Consider the following 26,677-nt stretch of genomic DNA (forward strand, 5'->3'; position numbering starts at 1 on the left):
CCATTTCCCTATGTTTAATAGTAAACAAGGTCAAAGAGAAAAAGGGGAGGATATCGCGAAACACACCTAGCCTAGCCACCTGTGGGCGCTGAGTCCGTGCACTTGGCACCGTGGAGGCCCTAGTGAGGGTTGCTTTGGTATGATGTTTGGCTGGTGCTCTGTGTGGTCAGGTGGTGCCTGCAGGCCGTAGGGATGTGCTGGGAGCCATGGCAACAGCCCTCTCAGGAGGAGAGGGAGAGGTCAGTAGCAACAGCACCCACTGCCCAGCCAGACCCCCCCTGCTGCCTTCATGCTCCGCCCCTGGAACAATGGCCAGGAAAACAGCAGCCACGCCTTCCTGAGTGTCTGCCCGCAGTTGCTCCCGCCAAGAAAATATTCTCCGTGGCTGCTTCCATGCCTGCAGCCTCTCCCTGCCTTCCCAGCCTCAGTTTGCTCACAAGTAGCATAAGGTTAACAGTTGCTTTCCACTTACCAACAGGTGGTTTGGGCCCCAGTTTATTGATGTATTTTGTCAAGCCCCATGTGGGTGTCTAGGGATCTGGAGAGGAGCCAAAGGCAGCCTCGGTCTTCCAGGAATTGATTGATGGGAGAAGGTGTGAGTTTGTGAACATGAATGTGTGAGTGTGAGCCTGGGTTTAAGTGTGCATGTGTGTATGCAAGTTTGAGTGTGTGTGTGTGTGTGTGTGTGTGTGTGTGTGTTCAGGAGCAAGTGAGAGCAAGTCAGCATGTTTGTGATGGTGACATTGCGCAGATTGCTATAGTGGGGATCATGCTGCATGGGGCCTTAGAGGTAGTCAATACTGAAATACTTCATGGAAGGAAGGAAAGAAGGAAAGGAGGGAAGGAAGGAAGGAAGGAAAACGTAAGGTTTGGGCAGCAGGAAAGGAACTATTAACTCGGTCTGCTGGAGGGGGCAAGGGCAGGGGTCCCCTCCCCCTCCTTCCCAAACGGAAGGAAATTTGGGGCTGGACTTTGGAGGAGCAGGACTTGGCAGGCAGACAGTGGTAGCCAGGCTGGGTGCCCCATGGAGGGGGTTCCCGCCCCAGGAGAGTGTGCAGGGGCCTCAGCTGTGGGAGAAGCCAGCAGGCAAGGCAGGCAGGTGAACTGGAACTGGATCACGCAAGGGTCTTAGTGTCCGACTCAGTAGTGCAGGAGATGGAAGCAGTGAGCCCCATCTGCACTAGTCCTGGGGTGGCTAGTGCCCTGTGCAGTCCTCAACATGCACAACAGTGATGGCGGCCCCAGCATTCTTGCTGGGCTAGGCAGGAGCTCCATGGTTCACGAGCTGGCATGTCAAGTGGCTCATCCACTCTGCCTCTCAGAGCACACCCAGCTGAGTCACATCTGCTTTTAAACCAGGAAAGGAAACCCCAGGCCTTTTAAAGTAGAACACGATGATTTTTGTAGTGTCTGCCTGCCTAGCCGCCTAGTGTGTCCTCTGGAGCCCTTGGGGTGTCCGGGATGGCCAGGGGCCTGGCAAGCTGGCTCTGTGCCATCCTTTCTGCAGGAAGGGCGGCCCTCGGGTGGCCATGGGATCCGGGCTTGGAGGGCACCCCGTGCCCCCAGGTTGTTAGGAAAGGCCCGTGTGAGGCTGTGTCATGGATTAAATTCACAGCGTTCAGCACTTGCTCCGATTTCTCATTTCCTTCCTTCTCTAAATGGGGCTGATCGAATTAAGCCCTGTCAACACTGTGGGCTGACAGGAAGCTGGTGCTGTGTGGGGAACATGGCGAAAGTGCCTCGGGGGCTGCTGTGGGATCCTGGCAGGTCCGCATCTCTGAGGAACAGGGGAGCCCCTTCCCTCCGCGGTGCCTGTAGGCTGTAGCTTTTCAGGAAGGATCACAGGAGAGGGACATGTGGGGCCCACCAGAGCTAATCAGTATCCCCCCAGGACACCAGCCCGCCAGGCTTCTGAACCCACCAGCCTCACACAAGAAAACAAACAGGACGCGACCCCATCATCTGTGGGACTGGATGATGTGCCTGGGACCCTCGGCAGGGTTAAACAGGGGCCTCTTGTACCTTCACCCCAGTCTGCACCTTGGGTCCAAAAGGTGCAGGCTCATGGCAGACTCCTGTGATTCCTACCCTAGGAAGACAGAGAAAGACCAGAAAGACAGAAAAGAAGACAGGATCTGCCTGACATTCCCTGGGAGAGAGGACAGAGGGCTGGAGGCACTCAGGTTCCCAGACCCAGCAGGACTCAGCAGAAGACTCAGGAAGAGGAGTCACTGCTATGTGGAACTCTTCTTGGGCTGACCCAAGGTGTCCACCCTGCCAATGTCCCCTGCCCCCTCTGTGGACTGTGGGTCAAGAGGCAGTTCCCTCAGGGTACCTCCTCCTCCACATCAGTAGAGAGGGGTGAGGACAGTCCCTCATCACTCACTTCTGCTCCTTCAGCAGGCTCTGGACAGGGACAGATGTGAGGAGCACTGGTCAGTGGGCCATCTCTCCTATCAGAAATCCTGCCCCCTTAGACTTGCCTGGTGTGGGATCTTTGCACTCTTTCTGCCCGTTTCCCTTTCTCCTCCACTTCCAGGTCTTAAAGGGGAAGGGCCCTGTGCAAGCACACCTCCCTCCCAGGGCATGAGTCTGTGTGAATGTGCAAGGTACCCCCAACCCCTGCCGCTGTGCAGGGCACTGGTGTGCACAGCGGCCCTGAAAATGGACTTTCGGTGTCTCCCTCCACCATCCAGCACACACTGCCATGTAGAGCATCTCAAGTTCCAGCTTATAGTGACACCAGTAATACAAGGCTCGAGGGCCACGGGGTGCTCAGTGGGGTGAAAGCACCTCAGGGCTGAAAGCAGACAGGGTGAGGCAGAGTGTGGGTCTCTGCACTGCAGGGTCATGGTGGGATGAGGTCCCCTGACACTTTGAGCAGCCTGTGGTGTACTGGCCCCAATGCAGCTGGCTCCGAGTGGCCCCAGCTGAGGCCCGTGCAGGGGGCTGAGTTGGATTCTGGAATCAGACACCTTCCCTGCTGCCCCCTGCCCCTGTAAGGCCATGGGCTGGAGTGTGAGCCTCACTCCATCTGCATTAGAGAGAGTCCATTCCTGACCCATGGAGCTGCTGTGAAGAATAAATAGGGATGTCCATAGAGCCCCGATGCCCAATGTGGCTGATGCCATCTTCATTGTCAACTGTAGGGCCTTTTCCTGTCCCACCGCTGACGAGGGTGTCTGCATTCTCTCTCCTAAGAAGGTGGCTTGGTGGTGCAGCTATTCGTGCATCTTGATCATGGCCTGGTGGGAGAGGGCCTCAGGTGGGGGCTGGGGAGCATCCCATACCTCCTGCAAGCATGCTGGCACTGAGCCCCTCCTAAAGCCCTGGGACCCCTTCCTGCATCGTGTCACCCACTCTTCATGACATGGGGCTCAGTATAGGAATCTGAAGTTGGCAGCTGGAGAGAAATGCCTTGGAACCTGGATTTGGAGAATCTGAAGACCAGTGAGGAGCTGGTTCCTGGGGAGGTGTGAGCTAGGGCTGTGCTTGAGGGGGGTGGGGACAGGTGCAGGCAGCCCTAGGGTGAGGAGAGAGCTGGCTTTGTGGGTTGGGGAGAAGCAGGCCCTCCTCCTGGCTTGGGCCTGTGTGCACGCAGGGGCCATAGCCTTAGGTAGGGAGTGCTGCTTCATCCCAGAATTATGAGTGGGGTGTCTGAGGGCCTTCCCGGCAGTGACGCCCAGGCGGCTGCCTGATGTCCAAATCCAAATTCAGGACTCAGGAGTGTGAAGGAGGCTGGCGATGGGATTTCCCTGCCTATCATGCACTTGTATAAGCTGTACATGGGGGATGGGAGAGAAGCCGCCAGGCCTGTGGCCCCTAACATTGGCCATCAGCCCCCCACTTGTCAGCTTCCCACTTCCCCCACATTTAAAACGAAATCCCAGGGAATCCTCCCTTCTGTCGGGACCTGTGGGTGTCTGTGTTTTGTTCTGAAGTTCACAGTAAATATTTTCATTGAGCGATCTGCCAGTCTCTCCATTGTATCCTGCCATCTGGCCGCCGTGTGCTGGGGAGCGGCAGTGAGGAGGTAACTCGGGGCTAGCTCCCCTTGCTTCAGCTGACTGCCCACAGAGAGGATGTTGGTGCCCTGGAGACTGTAGCTGGTCTCTGGGACCTGCCTTGAGTTGGCTGTGGACAGGAACTCACCAGAGCAGGATGCTTTCAGCTCCTGGACCCTGGGGACTTGATTGCTGCATCCTTGGAGGTAGATGGGCTTCAGGAGCCAGCAGGAGGGTAGTGTGGGGGAAGCCGGCAAGTGTGGAGGAGCCTAGGCTGTTTGGCTGGTGTGAGCATACAGAGTTGGGAACGGGGCGTTTGGTGCCCTCTGCATGAAGGCTGCAAATGGCAGGTGACTCGTGCTGGGGCCGGGGAGTGTTTGTAGCAGGAGAGCCAGACTGGTGTTCTTGCTTTGGTCTAGTGCTGCTGTAGGGAGCCTGGGAGGGGCTCAGAGCTCCTGATCACTCAGCATGGCCCTGCTGGTCTGGGCCCAGCCTCAGTGGCCTCAAAACCTCTGCTGGGGCCACTGTGACATCAGGCAGGTCCCTCACTTCCCAAGGACATGTATCTGTGTGAGTGAACCAGAGCTTGGCCCCTTTCTCTTGACCACATACCTTAAATCCACTGTGGACTTTCTATGTCCCCACTGAGCTTCCTCCAAAAGTAGGAGGTAGAACAGAGTGGCACCATCTGATGCTAATAGAGGGATATGGCTACAAAATCAAACGATGGTGTCTAGCTTACTTAGGGCAGTGCATGTCTCAGGAGCGTGAAGGAGGCTGGTGATGGGATTTCCCTGTGTGTATGGGGGGGGGGCGGGGATGGTGCCTTTTAGGATTCTTCTGGCTACAAGAGACAGAAATCCAAATGCATTGACTCAGAGCTGGCTTCAGGCACGGCTGGTATCACCTGTTCTCTTCATTTCTCAGCTCTGCTTCTTGCGGGAGGAGAAGGTGCCCAACAGCCCCTGGCTCACATTTTACCTGCTGAGCAATCACAGCAGAGAGCAGAGATGGTATCTCCCTGTATGCCCCAGCAGATGCTTGGCATCAGGGTTCATTGGCTTGCCTGGGCCATGTGGGTGCTCCTGGGGTAGGTGCTCCATGGCTTTGGCTCCCCCTGAGCTATGTGGTCCAGGAGTGGCGAGGGTGGTTCATCAAAGGAAAATCAAGGAGTAGTACCTGAAGAAGAAAGAAGCAGGTGGCCATGTGATACAACTCTGGGTAGGTCTATAATCTCCAGTGGGGCAGGTGGGTGCTGGGCAGGCCAGGATATTCCCTGTGCACCACCGAGGAGCATCTGTCACCCTGTACCCTGGGAGGGCATGCTCTGGGGATGGTCCCAGACAGAGAAGCTACGGGAAATTTCTTTTCCCTTCTCCAGAGTTCCCATCCCTGACCTGAAGCTCTGGAAAGGTAAGAGGGCCTGGGACTCGAGGCAATTTATGGACCTTCCAGCTCTTGTGTCTGAAAGTCCTTGCAGCTGTTACAGATGCAGCCCTGATGAACGAGCATAGAGTGGCTGGCCCAGCCCCAGGCCCCCCACCCCGCACCTCCCCTCTACCTCGAGTCGTAAAAACACGACATCCGATGAGCTGTGGCTGCCGGCATTGCAAAAATTAATTCCGATTTGGTCATAAAGTTATAACGGGCTGGGATGAAATAATCCTAATGAGCTTCTTTTAATAAAGCTCACCAGTGGGGCCCCGTGCTGATGGCCCCCTTGGGGCTGAGCCTGCTTTCTGCTTCCCAGAGCCTCCAAAGAGCCTGCCTGCTTCCAAACAGGGCTTTCGCTGTGTCCTGATTATGCTTCTCCATAAACATATTTTATCTTAATGATCATCTTTAAGGGAATTTGCAGTCACGGAGGGCTTGTCTCAACGTTGTTAACAAATGGAGGGGATGACTTTCTTGCAGATGACCTCCCCCGGGGTGGGAGTTCCAGTGTGCTCCTCGAGACCCCAGGCTGCCGGTGCCTAGGACTCTGGTCCACTCACGGTGGGGTCTGGTGGTGTTTGCAGCAGGAAGGCTGGGCTGGTGCTCTGGCCTTGACCTGGCTCTGTATGTGTCACTCTCCCCTTATTGGGAGCACTGCCTGTCACCCTGCTCTGCAGGAAGGTTGTAGGGATTTCAGCTTCAGGGACTCCTGAGCACTGGGGAAGGGAGACCAGTTGGTTTTCATCCACATGCTTAAAAGCTGGGCAGCAGCAGGGCCCCCAGGGAGTACTCCCAGCCACCCAGGTGCTTGCCCAGCAGAGGCTGGGGCAGTTCTGGGGGCGGGGACAGGGGAACCTGGAAAGCACACTGGCCCTGGAGTCCAGAGCCTACCCAGCACAGAAACCATTAAGCTGAATTTTCTTCTAGCAGTTTTGTGATTTCAGTTTCATCGTCCTGGGCCACCAGTCCACCGGGAGATTGCTTTTGTTTACCATCCGAGGTCAGGGTTTGATCTTTTCCTCCATCTATAACCAGTTGTCCCAGTGTCATTAAAAAGAGAAACCACTTCTCTCCGAAACCAGCTTGCTCCCCTCTCCTCTTCCCCTGCAGTGAGCGACCATTCTAAGGTGCTCAAAGGGTATCCTTTGGTCAGTGTATTATTTTTTTAGTTTTTTTTTAAGTTTATTTATTTGTATTATTTTTTAAAATGTTTATTTACTTTTGAGATAGAGAGACAGAGCGTGAGCAGGGGAGGGGTAGAGAGAGAGGGAGACACAGGATCCAAAGCAGGCTCCAGGCTCTGAACTGTCAGCACAGAGCCCAATATAGGGCTCAAACTCACAAACCGTGAGATCATTACCTGAGCTAAAGTTGGATGCTGAACCTACTGAACCACCCAAGTGCCCTTTAAGTTTATTTATTTATTTTGAGAGAGAGAGAGAGAGAGAGAGAGAGAGATCACAAGCGGGGGAGGGGCAGAGAGAGATTGGGAGAGAGAGAATCCCAAGCAGGCTCTGAGCTATGGGTGTGGTGCTGATGTGGGGCTCAAACCCATGAACTGTGAGATCATGACCTGAGCCGAAATCAAGACTCAGAGGCTTAACCAAGCCACCCAAACGGGCCCCAGTCAGTGTCTATTTTTGCAAAATCAGTGTTGCTCCTTGCTTGGGTCTGTATGTGTCTAACTGGCATAAATGGTGCTGTGTTGTACAGCCCGCCATGTCTCACTTTCTGCACTCAGCCATGTTTCTGAGATCCATCTGTCCTGTATGTTGATGTCAAACCTCTAACATCCATGTAGCACTGTGTGGGGTGCACCTGCCTCATTTTGCCCCTCCTCCTGCCCTCTGATGACAGCCACGTTGTCTCCAACTCCCAGAAACCTGTCCAAGCAATGCTGCTATGAACAGCTCTCAATTGCTTCCTTAAGGACCTGTGTGAGCATGCCTGTCTGCACACCTTGTCCAGGGCAGCGAAAAATAGCCCACAGGGGAAGGGTCGCTATATCCTGTCTTTACGCAGTGGACCCAAATGTGACATTACTGGCCACCTGGTGCTCTTACACATAATTGACTGAATGGTGCCAGGTTGCCAGAATGTCCACACCTGCTTCATGTTCACCATTTACCAAACCCCTGCTTTCAAATTGCTACCCTGTCATTTACTAATTTCATTTACTGTTTTATTATTTGATGAGCTATTTACAGCTTACATATAAATGAATATCAGAAATGATATTAAATTAATATTAAAACTGGAAGGCAAGCACACATGAGCTCTACAACGAGAGAGCAGCACTGCCCCCGCTGGACAGAGGCTCCAGGAGAGGGTGAGGAGAGCACTCTCCGGGTTGTGGGCTGACTTCCCCTTCGCTGGGAGCTGACAAGGCCCCTTCTGGGGAAGTGGCAAGCAAGGTCACAAGGGAGTCTGGGGAAACACAGGGCTCTCCACAGCCGGGAGCCTGGCAAGGCTGAGGTGTGCACCGGGCACCCGACAGAAGTATGGTCAGAGGAAATGGCCTGCCCTGTACTTTCCACTTCCGAGCCCACCATGGCCCTCTGGCTCTCAGGGAAAAGCTGAGAACTTCCAGGAGTGATACGTGTGTCCTCAGCAGAGCACGAGGAGAGAGACCCTCAGCAGCACATGGATGAGAATCTGGGCCAAGCTCTCCTGGGTGTTCTGTCTTTGGGTTAAGAGGATGGTCCAGTGGAAATGTGGGGGGGGGGGGCTGTGTCTTAACGATGACCATCTGTCTCTCACGTCACACGGAGGCAAGACTGCTCAGCTGCCCTCCACATCTGGTACAGAACGGCTGTCCCAGGATTGCTTTTTACCATCCTCCAAGGGATTCCCTCTTCATTTTTTTTATTGGGTCTCCTGCTCCCCCCATCTCCAGTCTTCCACTTTCTTGATTGCCCCTCTTGTTTTGAAGAAATGTGACTTTCAGTAGCTTCTTGAGAAGACGTGCTGGGCAGATAAAACTTTAGAGAGCTAACACGCCTGGAAATGTCTTTATTTCACTTTCATACTTGCTGGAGAATTTGTTTAGGTATAGACTTTTAGTTAGGAAGTAATCTTTCTTCGGACTTCGAAAGCTTTGCTCCATTGTTGTCCTGCTTTGAGTTCAGGGAAGACTAAAGCCATTCTGATTCCAATCCTTTGTTCCCTCTTATGTATCTGCTTCCCCCAGTGCCCTCCTATGCCCTGTGAAAGTCTGTAGAATTTTCTCTGTGTTCTGAAATACCATGGTGATGTGCCATGGAGCAGTTCTGTTTTCATCTGTGTTTTGAGTACTAGCTGGGCCCTTTCAATCTGGCAAACACCTTCCCGTTGTGAGGAATTTGCTTGAATTATTTCATTAATTCTTTTCCTGTCTATTTTCCCTTTCTTCTTTTTATGAAGTTTCTATTGTATGGATGATACATCTCCAGTCTGGTCTTCTAATTTTCTTAACTTCCCCCTCCTGATTGTTCAAGTCTCTTTGTTTCATTGTTTTACTTGCTGGGGGATTTCACAACTTTATCTCCCTAGTCTTTCCACTGAGTTTGTCATTTCTGCTGAAATGGGTTTAATTTCAAAGGACCCTTTTTATTGTTTTCATCCTGTCCTTGTTCTCATACTATCCTTGTATATCTTCTCCTAGCTCTGAGGTTATTGATGATGGGCTGTCCCCACCTTCCTGTATCGTCTCTTTTTCCCCCACTTTCCTGTTGTTTGGTTGTCTGCCTCTTCTTGGTCTCCATCTGCCATGTCTGGAGTTTCCCCGGGAGAGCCAGTGATCCCTGGCTAGCTATTCATGTGTAACGTTGGGCAACAAAAGAAATGACTAGGAGCTTGAAACATGTAGGCAGGGGGAACTGTGGACAGTGATACTACCTTTTGGTCTTTGGTTGATCAGATTCTGTAGAGAAGACCCCTCCCAGTCTCCATCCTGAGGGGTAAAGGCCTGACCTCTAGAATACTGGGGTGAATTGTGGAAGGGAGTTAGTGCCTCAGCATTGATTTAGTCCTCCTGGTTTTAGTTTGGTGCCTATGCTCTCAAATATACCTGGTGCCTGCAGCCCACAGACCCTTTTCCACCTTTCTGAGAGGGAACGAGCTTCCAGACCAATACCAGTGTTAGTTGTCAGGGCTGTCACAAGGGTACAGTATATGGGCAGGGCATTTGGCACTAGCCACCAACTGGTCCTGCTTATTTCAATCCTGTCTTCACTCCCACTCCCAGAAGTGCTTGGTGCCTTTGGTGGATTTTATGATGTAGACTAGAAGAGTTTCTTGGTTTTTCTCATTGCCAGCTTGGGATTCAACTTTCTCTGATATAGTAAGTCCATTACTATGAGCCCATCTGCTTTCCAGCCTCCAACAGTTCTGTTAGTTTTTCCTCTGCTGCTCTCTGTGTCCTTGTAGCCTTGTGATTTAAAAAAAAAAATCACTTTACTAAAGTTGTAATGGGATTCCAAGAAGGAGCTAAATTGGTTGTATATGTTCAATCTATTATTTTACCCAGAAGCCCCTCATATGTTTGGATCTGTTTTTGGACTTTGTATTCGGTACCATTGATCTGTCTTTCATGACAGCAATGTCCCTATGTACTAATATTTTGTAATACTAAACATTAGCATATTAAACATATAAAGAACAGAAACATATCTTGTAATATGTTCTGTTAATTTGAAAGGTAAGTACCCCTGAGGGACGCCTGGGTGGCTCAGTCAGTTAGGCAACTGACTGGCTCAGGTCATGATCTCACGGTTCATGGGTTCAACCTGTGTCGGGCTCTGTGCTGATGGCTCAGAGCCTGGATTCTGCTTCAGATTCTGTGTCTCCCTCTCTCTGCCCCTCCCCTGTTGGTGCTCTGTCTGTCTGTCTGTCTCTCTCTCAAAAATGAATAAACATTAAAAAAATTTTTTTAAAAATGTAAGTACCCCCCATTATTATTATTTTTCAATAGTTTCAAGATTTTTCTGGCTTTTTTTCTCTTCTAGCCTTGCAGTTATATCTTATTTTGTTGGGTTTTAATAATTCTTTGATGGAGATTGAGTTACATTTGTAGATTGATTTGGAGGAGAGTCAAACTTGGGTATTTTATTGGGTTTTAATAATTCTTTGATGGAGATTGTGTTAAATTTGTAGATGGATTTGGAGGAGAATCAACTTGCCATCCAGGATAGCATTGTTGTGTCTCCATTTATTGAGGTCTTCCTTTGTATTTGGGGGGAGTTTCAGACTATATTTGACTACTCATTGTGTGGTCTTTATACATTCATTCCTTTTTATTCCTAGATATTTCGTGGGCTTTGTTGCTGTATTTGAGAAGCCCTTTTGCCCATTCTCTTTCTTAGCTAGAAAGAAAGGCACTGGCCTTTGTGTACATATTTTACATCAGATGAGAAGTATCTATTCCTTGTAGGCCTGGTAAAACTGTCCTATAAAACCCTCTAGGTTTTTCTTTGACTAGTTTTTCAGTTTTTCCTAAGGTTTTTTCAGGTTTCCTAAACTGAGCCAGCGATTAGACTTTATATCCAATATCTAGTGTAGGCTTATTGAAACTGTATCTTTAATTTCTGGTGTTTGGGGTTTGAGGGCATTTCCTCTTCTTGTTTTCTTTGATTTTCTGTCTGTGGTGGTGGCTATGGACATGACTTTTGAGTTTTCTTGCTGTCCTAATACATAATCAGATTTGGAACGTGTTCCACGTGTGCTTGAAAGGGGCACGTTTTCTGGTTGTTTGGGCTTCAGCTAGGTTGTCTCAGTAATGCAGATCCCCAACAGCCCTACCTCATGTTAGACTAATCCATCTATTGTTTTCTGGAATAAATGTATAAAAATGCACATAAAACTGCAATTTGTCTATTTTTCCTTGGATCAGGTTGAAGCTTTGTTAGGTTTCATATCTTTTATATCTTCTCAATGAATTGCTGATCAGTTTGTCCCGTTAATGCCTTGGGTTATATTTCATCTCATAAATACTGTTTTCCTTTGCTTTTTTTGGTTGTTGTTGGCAATCACATGGTCCCTCTATTGTTGTGCCATTCTTCTGAAGGCCCCTGGGTCATTTTATCTTAGCTGTGTCTTGGGTAAGCAGTGCATAGCTGGACTTTGTGCCAGCTCACTTTTGCTCCTGCTCCCCCAACCCAGCCCTGCTCCACCTGCCTCTTCTCTCAGCCCCACTGCTGGCCCCAAGCACCCTCCCATTGCCTCTCTGCCCTGACTCCTTTCCTTCCCAGCCCTGCTGTGACTTGTAGGGCACTCAGGAAAGCGAGGCACCCAGGACCCATGGCTCCTGTCTTCCAGGGAGCCTCTCTCTGAGGCAGGAGAGGCCCTTAGGGCCCAGCAGATTCACAGATGAGATTGGAACCACAAATGGTGGTGTGTTTTATGAAAGAAGAAGACAAGATGCTGTCAGGGAGACGTTGGGGGAGGGGAGAGCCTATTTTAATCAGGATGAAATAAGCCTAGTCCCTGAGGAGGTGACATTTCAGTTGACATGTGAAGGATGAGAAGGAGCAGGTCCAGTGAGAAATGAGGGGACAATCGTTCCATGGATAGAGGACAACAGTCTTCTCTTGTCACTGAGAAGGGTCTTCTCAAGGCTCCGTGCACCCCATCCCCCGTAGATGTGCAGCCAGCTCTGTGGGGCAGGCAGATGGGGACCAAACGTGTCCCTGAGGCCAGTGCTGGAGGGCCGTGGACCCCCTTCCCTGTGGGCCTTTTGGAGGACCCTTGCTGGGCTTGATGGGGAGCGCCAACTCTGAGCTGGAGTAGCAGCAGCAGAGAGGGCATCCCAGGTGAAGAGGTCAGCGTGGCAAATTCCTCCCTGTGGGATTTGCAAACCCCCAGGACAGCAAACACACAGGCGCCCTTGAACCTACAGAACCAGCATCTACCACACGATGCTTCTGAGCCCTTTGCAGACTCAGGACCCAGGGTCTCTCTTCTCCAGGTTAAATGTTTTTGTTTCTGCCAATTTCAGTTTCCCCAACTCATCCCTAAGTGCTGGCAAAGTATGGGGACCGCTCCGGGGCGTGTTAACAACATTGGATCCCATGGCCCCGGGCTGGGCCCCAGCTCCTCCTGGGCTGAGTGGCTTGTCTAAGTCACTTAATCTTTCTGCTCCTGGGATTCCTTGATGCTAAACTGGGGACAGTAATGAGGACAGTGGGGAGCCTCCTCTTTGCAGTGGGGATCAGATGGCTGCTGGGGTGGCAGAGCTTTGTTCCTGTCCCCACCCCCAAATGCGGGGCTTGGTGCAGGCAGCACCCTGTGCTCCACGGGCTGTGGGTGAGCTCGGCCTCTGCGACCCACTGATTCCCCTGGAGGGCGGGTGCTTTGGCATTCCCTGGATGCAATTCAGTTTCCCCTTCTCCCGTCCTGTCCCTGATTCTCTGAGGCATCCTGCCTGATCCCTTCTGGAGACTCTAAAACTGGGGACAGCTCTTGGAAGCTTCTTGCCTCGTCATCCTTTGCCTGAGACATGAGCAAAAAAAGCCCTAGCTGCCATGCAGAAGAAGGGTCCCCCCCAGCACAGGGAATGCCAGGAACCCAAATCCCCGTTGTTAGGCACTAGAAAGATAGGGTCCTGCCACAGATGCCTCCAGTCAGGGGAGCCTTGGCCTGCAGGGATCCTGGCTTCTTCTGTCTACCGTAGAGCAGCCACCCGTGGGGACCAGCAACTTCTCATGGGGAAAGGCTGTGTACAGAGGGCAACAGGAGCCAAGAGCAGGAGATGGGCAGCGCTGACAGCTTGTTATCCTGGCCTGGGATCTCAAGTCATCATGACACCAACAACCCAGGGTGTGGTGTCTGGGCCCTGGTGCCCCTGTGGCTGAAGGTGGGGCTGAGAGCCCAGCTCCCCTGCAGCACCACCTGTCCACAAAGAGTCTTCCAGAATAATTCTCACTTGTCCCTAAAGCCTCTCGTCTGCTGTCTCCTCCAGACAGGCACAGGAACTCCCTCCACGTCACAGTGGTGCAGAGCAGATGCTGGAGGCAGGATAGGGACTCTGAAAGTAGCTCGGACTCAGGCAAGGCAGCCTGCCATCTGGTCCCGCCCGGCCACTTGGCCCTGTGCATATGTCTCCTCTTCGGGGCTGACAAACAGGCCCCTGTGGTGTGCATCCCATCACTGTCCCCATCTCACAGATGGGAAGACTGATGGGACTCCCCCTGCACCTGCTGGCACAAACCTGCCACGTGGCCACGGGACAGACACCAAGCAGGGAAAGCAGAGGTGAGGGAGGTAAAGGAGATGAAGGAGAAGCAGAGAGGGGAGGGCTCTGACAGGACAGAGGACTAAGTCAGGCCAGGGCCAAGTGACTGCTTGCATTTCTGTCCCTCCCGGGGTCCTCATGTCCCCCTGTGCACCCTGACGCACACACGCACACATGGCAGGTGCTGGCCAGGGGCCCCTACAGGGGTGGAGACAGGGATGGGGAAGGCGGGCCTGCACGCAGTGCCCGTGCAGAGCTGATCATCCTGCTGGGCTGTCTGGGGATGATTCAGGGCCATCCTCGCCGCTCCCAGAGGAGACACCAGCTACTTAAGTCTGACAGGGGATTTGAGGAATTGCTACTCTATTTTTACACATTTATTTCTTTGCATTTCCAACAAGCAGGGACAGCTCACCTTCAGAACCACCTTGGGAAACAGAAAAATGGTAATTTCCATTAAAAAAAAAACCTCTTCCCTGGGGAAGAGGCTAGATGTTACCCTCTGCCCCTGTCAAGCCCAGGGTCACTGATGGGTGGTCCCTAGGTGAAACCAGCCATAGAAGTGCTTATTAGGGCCACATGACATTTTAAAAATAACTCATTGGGTTGACAGTATTTCAGAATTGGGAGATTTTGTGTTAAAATCTAGAAGAGCCATCTTCTCTTGAGGAATTAGGACAGGGGGGTCACAGGTTGGGGGCAGGTGATGGGCAGGTAACACTGGGCTGTGGATCGACAGCCATGCCTGGAGGTGGGACACATGGGGCCCATGTCCCCAGGCCACCTGACCTGCTGCTGTCACTGCCCTCCTGGCTCCCGAAGGCATCAGAGTGTGCCCCTGATCCTGGGAGTTGTCATGCAGTGACCCCTCCCAATGTTCCCCATGGGTGGGAGGGTTGAAGGGGCTGCCTCTCGACCAGAGCTGGCTGGGACACATCTTGTAGCCAGATCTTCCAGGCAAGCACAGTTTTTAATGAAATTTATGTTTCAGGTCCATGAAAAACAGCAACCTTTTCTAAAGACACAGCAGAAATGCCAATTTCACCTCAAGCATAATTATTACTGTTATAGTTATTACTTGGATCATGAGTATTTGGGGGATGACTTGGACGTTCTAGAATCCCTTGCCCCAAGCCCCAAGCCCTGTAGGGATGCCCCAAAACCAAAGGTCAAAGTGCCGATGGGGAGAAGCAGGTGACATCCCTGCCTCTGGAAGCCTCAGCCCTGCTCAGACCTGGCAAGACCTATGGGAACACATCCCCAAGATCAGCAGGGTCTGCCAAGTCCCTAGGCCTAGGGCCACATGAGCACTGATAGGACCCAGAGCCAGGCTGAAATCTCTTCCACTGTCAATCTTAGATGTCTCCTCAGTTTCCCTACAACGGGCTCCATCCTGAAGCCCGGGCCGTGCAGAGACCCCATCCTGGTTTCAGCAGGCCTGTTGCTCAAGCCAAGTCCCACTGTAGGGATTTGTGGCCCCCTGAGGGACGAGTGGCAGGCTCCTGTCTGATCCTGGGTCAACTTCCTAGTAATCCCCCGACACCAACACTGGTCTTCCTGACCTGTCCCTGTGCACCGGGTTGCTTACCTGGCCTAAAGGCCTTTGCTCCTCCTGGTCCCTCAGGGTTGGAGGTGGGCTCCTGGCCACTCTCCCCTCCTCCCTTTGGAGCTCCTGCATGCTTACAGCCCATGTATGAAGCCACAGTGACACAGAGCTCACCCAGCCCTTTGTTCCATCCGTCATTACTGGCTCAGAACAGGATAACAAGCTGTCAGCGCTGCCCATCTCCTGCTCTTGGCTCCTGTTGCCCTCTGTACACAGCCTTTCCCCATGAGAAGTTGCTGGTCCCCACGGGTGGCTGCTCTACGGTAGACAGAAGAAGCCAGGATCCCTGCAGGCCAAGGCTCCCCTGACTGGAGGCATCTGTGGCAGGACCCTATCTTTCTAGTGCCTAACAACGGGGATTTGGGTTCCTGGCATTCCCTGTGCTGGGGGGGACCCTTCTTCTGCATGGCAGCTAGGGCTTTTTTTGCTCATGTCTCAGGCAAAGGATGACGAGGCAAGAAGCTTCCAAGAGCTGTCCCCAGTTTTAGAGTCTCCAGAAGGGATCAGGCAGGATGCCTCAGAGAATCAGGGACAGGACGGGAGAAGGGGAAACTGAATTGCATCCAGGGAATGCCAAAGCACCCGCCCTCCAGGGGAATCAGTGGGTCGCAGAGGCCGAGCTCACCCACAGCCCGTGGAGCACAGGGTGCTGCCTGCACCAAGCCCCGCATTTGGGGGTGGGGACAGGAACAAAGCTCTGCCACCCCAGCAGCCATCTGATCCCCACTGCAAAGAGGAGGCTCCCCACTGTCCTCATTACTGTCCCCAGTTTAGCATCAAGGAATCCCAGGAGCAGAAAGATTAAGTGACTTAGACAAGCCACTCAGCCCAGGAGGAGCTGGGGCCCAGCCCGGGGCCATGGGATCCAATGTTGTTAACACGCCCCGGAGCGGTCCCCATACTTTGCCAGCACTTAGGGATGAGTTGGGGAAACTGAAATTGGCAGAAACAAAAACATTTAACCTGGAGAAGAGAGACCCTGGGTCCTGAGTCTGCAAAGGGCTCAGAAGCATCGTGTGGTAGATGCTGGTTCTGTAGGTTCAAGGGCGCCTGTGTGTTTGCTGTCCTGGGGGTTTGCAAATCCCACAGGGAGGAATTTGCCACGCTGACCTCTTCACCTGGGATGCCCTCTCTGCTGCTGCTACTCCAGCTCAGAGTTGGCGCTCCCCATCAAGCCCAGCAAGGGTCCTCCAAAAGGCCCACAGGGAAGGGGGTCCACGGCCCTCCAGCACTGGCCTCAGGGACACGTTTGGTCCCCATCTGCCTGCCCCACAGAGCTGGCTGCACATCTACGGGGGATGGGGTGCACGGAGCCTTGAGAAGACCCTTCTCAGTGACAAGAGAAGACTGTTGTCCTCTATCCATGGAACGATTGTCCCCTCATTTCTCACTGGACCTGCTCCTTCTCATCCTTCACATGTCAACTGAAATGTCACCTCCTCAGGGGGACTAAGCCTGAACTCTAGTCCAGGGTGGGCTCTAGGCCTGGTGGGAAAGGAGAAGAGAACCAGAGCAGATGCCACAGCTGTGCTGACAGGGAGATGCCATTTTGGGCTCCTGGGCCTGACAGAGCTCCAGGCCCTTGGGACCCTCAGCTGAGGCCCCTTGGACCCTCTCTCCCACCCCAGGCAGACTGTGGAGTCCTTATCCCTGCACAATTCAGTCAGGCAACCACCCATCTCCTCAGCCTGTGACAAGGAGTAGACACAATTTACCGGAGAGAGAGAGGGGAGAGGAGTGCCCATGGGTGGTCTTGACCCTGCACAGGTGTGAGTGGGCCTTGCCCAGAGATGAGGGGCCTTGCCTTCAGTGGAGGCAAGTTCTGGAAGAGGAGCTGCCTAAGGAGATGCTGTGGGACACACACCACCAGGGCTGGCCCTTCGTCTCCCTGGTTTTAACGTGGTGGCCACACTGGGGAGACCAGCCTTTGGGCACCTGGGCTGCCCTTCTTGGGTATTCAAGTGTGTGAATGGATGGAAAGAGCTGGCTGTGGTCATGCACACTCCTAGCTGGGCAGCCCAGCTTCTTGGCCTCTCCATTCACTGCTGGGTTCCAGGCCTGGTCTCTGTGATGGCCAAGGAGTTGGTTTGCATGCTGCTGAGTCTGAGCCCACTTGACACTCACTCTGCCCTCTCTGAATCTCTGTCCGTTCCTCTGTAAAATGGGGACAGTTCAGGTGCTGTGAGTTTTCAACAAGGTGATGGCCAGGCTGGTGCCGAGTGGTATCCAGGTGGGGTTTTGCCTTGTTTCAATGTACCTGGCAAGCCTGGGCTGCTACTGCAGATTGTGTCCTCTGTCCTTTCAGGGCCCCCCCCAGGCAGCCTGGATAACCTCAGCCGTGCCCTGGGTGTCCTGGAGGAGCATGTCAATGGCTCGAGGCGCAGAGCGAGAAGGCACGCTGCAGATGGTGACTACAACATCGAGGTTCTGCTGGGTGTGGATGACTCTGTGGTCCAGTTCCATGGGAAGGAGCATGTGCAGAAGTACCTGCTCACGCTCATGAACATCGTAAGTGGCAGTCGATGGTGGGGTGGAGCAGTGGGGCTGCTGGAAAGGTCACCATATCAGCCTGTGGGCAAGACCTCCCAGGACCCCAGTGCAGAGATAAGTCAGGGGCAAGAGGATTTGAACGAGCCAATTGCTGGGCAGAGAGACCCCTGCCCATCTGTCCACCTTCCTCTCCACCTGCCTTACGTGAATCATCGACCCTCTGGAACTCAGCCCTTTCATCCCCAAAGTGGGGCCAAAGTCAGGTTTGCAGAGCATATTTTATTTTAATTAATTAATTAATTAGTTAATTAATTTTGGAGAGAGAGACCGAGCATGAGTGGGGGAGGGGCAGAGAGAGAGGGAGACACAGAATCCAAAGCAGGCTCCAGGCCCTGAGCTCTGAACTGTCAGCACAGAGCCCGATGTGGGGCTTGAACTCATGAACTATGAGATTATGACCTGAGCCAAAGTAGGACGCTTAACAGACTGAGCCACCCAGGTACCCCAAGCATATTTTATTTTGGAGACTGTTGTCGTGTTTAACTTCATCTCGTTTTTGAAAAGTGCCTTTGATGTAGTAATAATAATTATGATAATAATAATAATAATAATAATAACGAAACAACCACGATGGCTACAATCATTGAGCTCTTACTGAGTGACTATGTGCCAGGCCCCTGTAGGCATGCATTATCTTAGGCAATCCTCACACTAATTCTGCAAGACTAGTAGATATAAAATCTTGCCTGCCTTGAACATATGTGCGCTTCCCCAAGAATTACACTGCCTTCCAACCCGGCTGAAAGTCCTGCTGAAGGAAAACTCTCTGTTTTCCATACTCACACCAGCTCTTCTGACACCATATGTGTGGGTTTTCCATAACAAGTGCTCCCGACACTACCCAGAGTTAGCACGGACCCCACGGGGTAAATGCTCAGTCCCACAAGACTGGCCTCACTTCGGATGCCACTCACAAGTCCTGGGTTGTCACCTGTACAACCTGGTCGGAAGACCCAACCAGCCATAAATCAAGGGTTGCCATGACTCCCTTCTCGGGTTCAACTGTTTGCTTGGTTCGGTTCACAGAACTCAGGAAAACCCTACTTACTGTCACTGGTATATTATAAAGGATGCAACTCAGGAAGAGTCAAATGGAAGAGATGCATGGGGCAAGGTAGGTGGGAAGGGTTGACAGCTTCCCTGCCCTCTCCGGGCACACCACCCTCCCAGCACCTCAGTGTGTTCACCAACCTGGAAGCTCTCAAAACTCCATGGTTTACAGTTTTTCTGGCAGTGTTATTGGCCATGGTGATTCGGTCGTCTTTCTCCCTAGGAGCCTGGGGCGGAAGTGGGGGGGCAGTGCTAAAAGTTCCAACCTTCTGATCACCCAGTTGGTTCCTCTGGCAACTGGCTTCCCCCATCCTGAAGCCATCTAGGTCCCACCAAGAGTCACCTCATTAGCATAAACTCAGGTACCCTTGAAAGGGGCTTATTATGAATAATAAACTTCTTCTGTCACCCCTGTCACTTGGAAATTATAGGGTTTAGGAGGTCTGTGTCAGGAACTGGGGGGAAGAGACCAGTAGATATTTATTATTATGTCACACTTGGGTTAGTTAACTCCTAGCCCCACCATTAACCTGGTGTGAAGGGTCCCTCTGACACACATACCTTGTGCTGCATGAGCCAGTAGGAGGAAGTCTAGAATTTTTCTCGGTTTTGCCAGTTAACTTCAGTTTATTCATTTCCACCTTCATGATCTGACTGTATCCCAACTTTGGGTAATAGGATGGTTTGGTTAGTTTCTTGAAAAGCCTGAGGAATACAAAAATTCCTAAATTGAAATGTATTTTATCATAGCCAAAGAAAAAAGTGTTTTATGACATAAATTGGAGGAGCTGAGGAACAGTAGTTGGGCCATGTTTTTTTTCCCTGTGGCACCCAGCAAGCATTTATTGGACACATGCTTGTCCCAGGGCATGGCAGACAGCCTGGGGCTCAGAGACAAGGGGGGGGATGTCTGCCCTTCTAATCTGAGCTCTGCCTCCCAGTGTAGTCAGGGAGATGAGGCACCCTGTTTGAGTGCGTGTTGCCCTGACAATTAAGACCCTATAAGGCACTGTGTCCTCATTTAGGGCTGTGCACACCCAGGACAGAGTCCCTGGGGGCTGATGGAAGTCATGCCTCTTTGGTGGTCTTGGGGAGGAGGGAGATGGAGAAATCATGAATAAGTGAGAAAGGATGACCTTCCAGGGCAACGCTGTCCCACAGAACCTTCTGCAGTGCTGAGAATGCTCAAAATTCTGCCCTGCCCAATGTGGCAGCCACTAGCCAACCCTTGAGCACTTAAAATGTGGCTGACACGATGGGAGAACTAAATTTTTACCTTATTGATATTCAGTGGAGTTTTAAAATTTTAACTTAAAAATATTTTTTAAAAGTTTACTTATTTATTTTGAGAGAGACAGAGAGAGCACAAGCAGGAGAGGGGCAGAGAGAGAGGGAGAGACAGAATCTCAAGTAGGTTCCACATTGTCAGTGCAGTGGGTCTTGAACCCATGAAACCATGAGATCATGACCTGAGCTGAAATCAAGAGTTGGACGCTTAACTGACTGAGTCACCCAGGGGCCCTAAATATTTTTTTAATTGTGGTAAAATACATATAAAGTTTACCACCTTCACAATTTTATTTTTATTTTATTTTATTTTTTCTAATTTTTTAACGTTTATTTCTGAGAGACAAAGACAGAGCATGAGCGGGGGAGGGGCAGAGAGAGAGGGAGACACAGAATCCGAAGCAGGCGCCAGGCTCTGAGCTGTCAGCACAGAGCCTGATGTGGGGCTCGAACTCACCAACCGTGAGATCATGACCTAAGCTGAAATCAGTCACTTAACTGACTGAGCCACCCAGGTGCCCCTACATTCACTATTTTAAAAGTGTATAGTTCATTGGGGCGGTTAAGCGTCTGATTTAGGCTCAGGTCATAATCTCATGGTTTGTGGGTTGGAGCCCTTCGTCGGGCTCTGTGCTGACAGCTCAGAGCCTGGAGCCTGCTTCAGATTCTGTGTCTCGCTCTCTCTCTGTGCTCCTCTCGTACTCACACTCACTCTCTTGCCTTCTCTCTCTCTCTCTCAAAAATAAATAAACATTTAAAGAAATAAAGTGTGCAGTCCTGGGACATTAACTATGTTCACACCACTGTTCAACCATCCCTAACATCCATCCATCAGAACTCTCTCATCTTGTCCCCATTAAACACTAACTCCCTACTCTCCCCTCCCCTGGCCCCTGGAAATCACCCTTCTACTTTCTGTCCCTGTGGTTCTAATTTAGTTACCTCATATAAGAGGAGTCATATGGTATTTATCTTTTTGTGACTGGCTTATTTCACTTAGCATAACGCCTGCAAGGTTCATCCATGTTGTGGCGTGTGCCAGAATGTCCTTTTTAAGGCTGAATACAATCCCCTTGTGTGCATCCATTGCCTTGTGTTTATTCGTTCATCTGTCGATGAGCACTTGAGTTGCTTCCGCTTCTTGGTTATTGTGAATAATGCTGCTGTGCATGTGGGTGTACAAATATCTCTTCATGTCCCTGCTTTTCAGTCTTTCGGAGTATATACCCAGAAATGGAATTTCAGGATTATATGATAGTTCTATTTTTTTTTAACATTTACTTATTTTATTTTTGAGACAGAGACAGAGACAGAGAGAGTGCTCAGGTGAGCAGGGTGGGGAGGGGCAGAGAGAGAGGGAGACACAGAATCCGAAGCAGGCTCCAGGCTCCGCTCTGTCAGCACAGACCCTGATGCGGGGCTCGAACTCACCAACCGTGAGATCAGAACCTGAGCCGAAGTCAGACGCTTAGCTGACTGAGCCACCCAGGCGCCCCTAAGGTAGCTCTATTTTGTATTTTTTGAGGAACCTCCATACTGTTTTCCGCAGCAGCGCACCATTTTACATTCCTTCCCAGCAGTGCCTGAGGGTTCCAGTCTCTCTGCATCCTCACCAACACTTGTTATTTTTGATAGTAGCCATCCAGTGGGTAATTTAATTCATTCATAATTCATTGACATTTGGATTTAGATCACCATTGTGGCGAGTGGCCACCCTATTGGACAGTGGCCCTGAGACCCGAGGGTGCTGGCTCACCTGGAGCTGTAGCCGGAGCCCCAACTGGCCCTAGAAGGCCTGGCCAGGGCAGATCTCCCTCTCCCTGTGAGTACACAGCTGGTTATGGGGCTTCCCAGCCCTGGAGCCAAACCAGCAACGTGGAGGACAGATGTGGCGGCAGCTGGCCCGGACTGCGCTCCAAGTGAGGCATTTGGTCAGCTGTGAGGACAGCCATGGCCAGGGCGGAAACACTTCCAGTGTCTGAGGCATAGGGGCCCCACCCTGGACAGACATAGCCTGTCCCCTGAGGAAGACCATAAAGACCCTGGGAGGGGGGTCTGGTGGGGGCTCTGATGGCAGGGACCCAGAGAATGAAGGCTCTGAGGAGGAGCAGGGGCCGAGGTGGATGGGAGGCGGGTATGGCTGGACCCTGGCAGCTCTAAGCTGGGCTGTTTTCTATCATTCAGGGTGATACTGCTGCACAGATCCCTTTGGGGCCTCTTTGCAGCAGAGTCTGGGCTGGGATGTGGGTCCTGGTGTGACATAGACATTTCAGGTTCTTCAGATATCCATGTGCTCTCTTCTTCCCTCCCAATTACCAGCCTCCCTTGTACCTAATTTGGAGCTGTGTGGCTAGTTTTCTCTAATGGTCTGTGTAGAAGGAAGTGATGTGTCACCTCTTGGCCAAGGCGATTAAGAGCCAGGGTGTCCCTTCCTTCTGTTTCTTTCCCTAACACAGTGACCCTGGAAGCCATATATCCCAGTAAGTGCAGGTACAGAACGAGGCAGGACCACCCAACCTCTGCTGGCCTGTGATGTGTATAAACACATGCCAGCTTTATTGTGTTAGCTACTGATGTGGTGGAGACTTTGTTATGCAGCAGAGCTCATCCTGGGCTGACTGATACACCTGGCACTTGATCATTCTGTCAACAACTGTTCATTGGGCATATCCTGTATGTCAGGCAAGGGGTATAGCTATGAGCACAACAAGACATAGCCATATCTTGCATTCTGGTGGGGAGCACAGACAATATTCAAGTGAAAATCAAAAGAGGTAATTTCAGATAAGGACAATGAAAGAAATAAAATAGTGAGGTGGAGAAAGGAGAAGGGCTGGGAAATGTGGGCCACTTTATACAGGTGGTCAGGAAGACATACACAGAAAGTAACACTGCAGCTAAGACTCGAATGATATTGGATGACTGTGGGAAGAGGCAGGATGGAGTGTTCAGAGAGAATGGGCGGTGCAAAGGCCCTGAGGCAAGAATGAGGTCAGCACATTTGAAGGTGTGAGAAAGGGCTGGTGTGTGGGGAACAAGGGGCCCAGGTAGGAAGGGAAGTTGCAGATGAACAAGGCCAGTCACTGGATGTTGAGAGGGACTTGGATGTGACCCGAAGGGCAGTGGGAAATCTCCAGAGGTGCCACTTCCTTCCTGCATTTACGGGCAAAGACATTTTATTCTTAGGGAAGTGGAAATTAATCAATCCATCCCTCTCTCTATCCAAGACTCTCTGGAGGGTGAAAAGGGTTGTAAATGTTTGCTGAACATCACAAGAGTCACCTCAGTGCAGAAAAGATCCTACGGCATTCAGACCTCTGACCCCCACCAACGCACTCCAGCACCTCCTGCCAGGTCCAGTTTCCTTCCTTTCCTCCCTAAATCTAGAAACTAACGTTCCTTGTTTAATAAAAGATACTCTATTTGGGGGCGCCTGGGTGGCTCAGTCGGTTGGGCATCTGACTTTGGTTCAGGTCATGATCTCACCGTTCATGGGTTCGAGCCCCACGTCGGGCTCTATGCTGACAGCTTGGAATCTGGAGCCTGCTTCAGATTCTGTGTCTCCCTCTTTCTCTGCCCCTCCCCCACTCTCTCTCTCTCTCTCTCTCTCTCTCTTTCTCTCGCTCTCTCTCTCAAAAATAAATAAATTAAAAAAAATACTGTATTTAACAGAGACAATAAATTATTTATGATGGAAAATGAGAATATAAATCCGGCAGGAATGTGAATGTCTTCCACCTACCAATTATTGCCTATTACCTCATTTTAACGGTGGCATCACATTGCATCATATAGCATGCCTTTTATGTAACCGATTATTGATATGACATAGTCACATAACAAAATTTATTTCCCTGTTAGATGTCAGACTGGACACTAGCTGTAATGAACACCCTTACAGCTAAATCTGTCACTCATCCATTACTGTTTCCTTAAACTGAGTCCCTAAAAGTGTAGTGCCTGGTCAACAGGTATGGGCATTTTAAAGTTTTCTGTGCCAGAATGTTCTCTGTTAGGGTTTCACCTATTAATGCTCCACTGAGCAAATGCCTGTCTCCCCTCCTCCTCCTACCACTGAGTCCTTTTTAGCTATGGTAATTTGAAAGCAATGCTGAGATATACTTTTTGTCTTTAAGTTGTATTTATTTGATGGTAATGAAGTCGCATCTATAAAAATATATATGTACTTTAAAACAGCAATCATCTTACATGTTTAGTGTTGGCCTATTCATGTTCTTTATTCTATGGGGACATTAGTTTCTATCTTGTTAATTTGAAGAACATTTATATTTGAATAGGTTCACTTTTTGTCTGTCATGTGGGTGGAAAATATTCCCTGTAATTCTGTTTTTTGCCCTTTGTTTTGTTTTGGGGCAGTTTGCTATGGTTTACATTTTTGTGTATAGTGGTGTCCTGAGATCTTTCTCTCCCTGGGTTTTCCCTTGGGTGCCATGTTTGGCACTTCACACCCTCCCCCAGAAGTTAATCTTCTAGAGCTTTGCTCTGGTCACCCTGGCAGACTCCTGTGGCTTCTTGTCAGCAGACCGTTTCCCAAACTCGTGGCCCTACACTAACCACCTGGCCATTCTTGCTGAGTTCAGCCACATCAGAGACCCAGAATGTCTCTGATTACCAAACTCCTGGGGCCCAGGGCAGAATGAAGGTGTGGCTCTCTTGTTTGGAGATCAGGAAAAAGTGCCCTTAAAGGTACATATAAAGGCTTTTTCCTTTTTCCTGTGATCCCTGTCTCTCAAATTGTCAAGATTTAAAAATCATCTACTGATTTTCACTGTAAACAATGAAAAATTAGAATCTTAAAGTATTATCATGAATTTTACCAGTTACCTTTATATTGTAAAAAGCTTATTTTATTTTATTTTATATTAGCTTTGTTTTTTAAATGTTTATTTCTTTATTTTGACAGAGAGAGAGAGAGAGAGAGAGAGAGAGAGAGAGAATGCATGTGCGGGCACATGCCCCTTTGCAGGGAAGGGGCAGAGAGAGGGAGAATCCCAAGCAGGTTCTGTGCTGTCAGCATGGAGCCTGACTCAGAGCTTGATCCCACGAACCGTGAGATCAAGACCTGAGCTAAAATCAAGAGTCGGATGCTTAACTGACTGAGCCACCCAGGTGCCCCGTACAAAGCTTATTTTATTTTATTTTATTTTATTTTATTTATTTATTTATTTTTTAAACGTTTATTTATTTTTGAGACAGAGAGAGACAGAGCATGAATGGGGGAGGGTCAGAGAGAGAGGGAGACACAGAATCCAAAACAGGCTCCAGGCTCTGAGCTGTCGGCACAGAGCCCGATGCGGGGCTCGAACTCACGGACCGCGAGATCATGACCTGAGCTGAAGTTGGACGTTTAACCGACTGAGCCACCCAGGTGCCCCACAAAGCTTATTTTAAATGCAGATATTACAGCATTTAACTTGGATGCAGAATCACCAAAATTAAACAGACTTGTGTTTCATGGCTCATGCCCGGAGGGTGCCAGAAGTTCACACAAAACACAAGCCAGACTCAGAACGGTTGGAAGGAGGAAGAGAGGAGCCCCCAGGAATGGAGCCAGTGGAGGGAGTGCTCTCTTAGACGCAGATTATCACAGGTGCCCCAGGTCACAGCCAGCAGCAGGAGATATGCCCTCTGGGCCTGACAGCTGTTTTGTCCCCTGACTGCTGCCCCTGGAAGAGCACATCATGCTTGTGCCCTGGTATGGGGTGGGGATCTGGGGACATTAAGCCTGGCATCTCCCCTTCCTTCAGGCCCACCGCCCCAACCCAGGGCACATGGTCAAGGCCCTTTACACCTTAGCAACTGGATGGGGGTGCCCAAGAGACTCGCCTCCACTGAGACCCATGTGGGGCTGCCCTGGGTGGGACCACCACTGCCATGTCCTGGCCCGAGAGACCACGGGGCATGTGCACCCACCTTGCGCCTGCATGCAGGCCCCTGCCCAGGGCAGAGAGTGGCAGTGATCACAGGGTGGGGAGTGGGACACCGAGACCTTGTCCTGTGGAGTCAGGACCACTCGTGAGCCAAGACCTCACTATCCTGTTGGATTTTACTTACAAAACACAAATTCAAAAGTGAAATGATGAGGAATGTCAAGACAGCAACCTCAGAGCATTAAACTCCAAGTGCAGGGCCCTTCTGGGTATGGGCCCTGGTCGCTGGCCCATGAACTCAGCAACATGAGCCCTGCACTGAGACCCCTTAGCCCAACCCGACCCTCTCCAGACACCTGATGTGGCCTGTGCTCCCTGCTTCGGGCCCCATTCTCCATGGCCCTTCTCCATCCTCTGCTTGTCCAGAGGCTCTCAGCCCAAAGCTACACTGACTCTCAGCTTTCTGTCCAGATGAAGAAGGCTGTGCCTGAGAGAGTGCTGGGGCCAGATTACTGGCAGTGGCCTCGTCCTCTGGGGCCCTCACACTGGTTTTTAGCTCCCAAATTCCAGAGGCTCAAAGGTTGCTAGCAAACCCAGGATGAGGCCCTGTCCTTTTGGCCTCGGGGTCCTTAGCCTAGTCAGAGAG

General features: G+C 51.0%; 1 protein-coding gene across 3 annotated transcripts in view; it reads left to right on the forward strand.

Moving 5' to 3' along the window:
• The window catches only part of ADAMTS2 (ADAM metallopeptidase with thrombospondin type 1 motif 2), a 240,866-nt gene that overhangs the window by 124,956 nt on the left and 89,233 nt on the right, over window positions 1-26,677 (forward strand). For 2 of the 3 annotated variants that reach the window (XM_053219598.1, XM_027076927.2), the window contains exon 4: window positions 17,559-17,761. In XM_053219598.1, coding sequence (XP_053075573.1) covers window positions 17,559-17,761 — 203 coding nt within the window. The remainder of the gene's footprint in view (window positions 1-17,558; window positions 17,762-26,677) is intronic. The other variant, XM_053219604.1, reaches the window with a different exon arrangement.

This window comes from Acinonyx jubatus, chromosome A1 (genome assembly GCF_027475565.1).
Source record: "Acinonyx jubatus isolate Ajub_Pintada_27869175 chromosome A1, VMU_Ajub_asm_v1.0, whole genome shotgun sequence".
NCBI lineage: Eukaryota > Metazoa > Chordata > Mammalia > Carnivora > Felidae > Acinonyx > Acinonyx jubatus.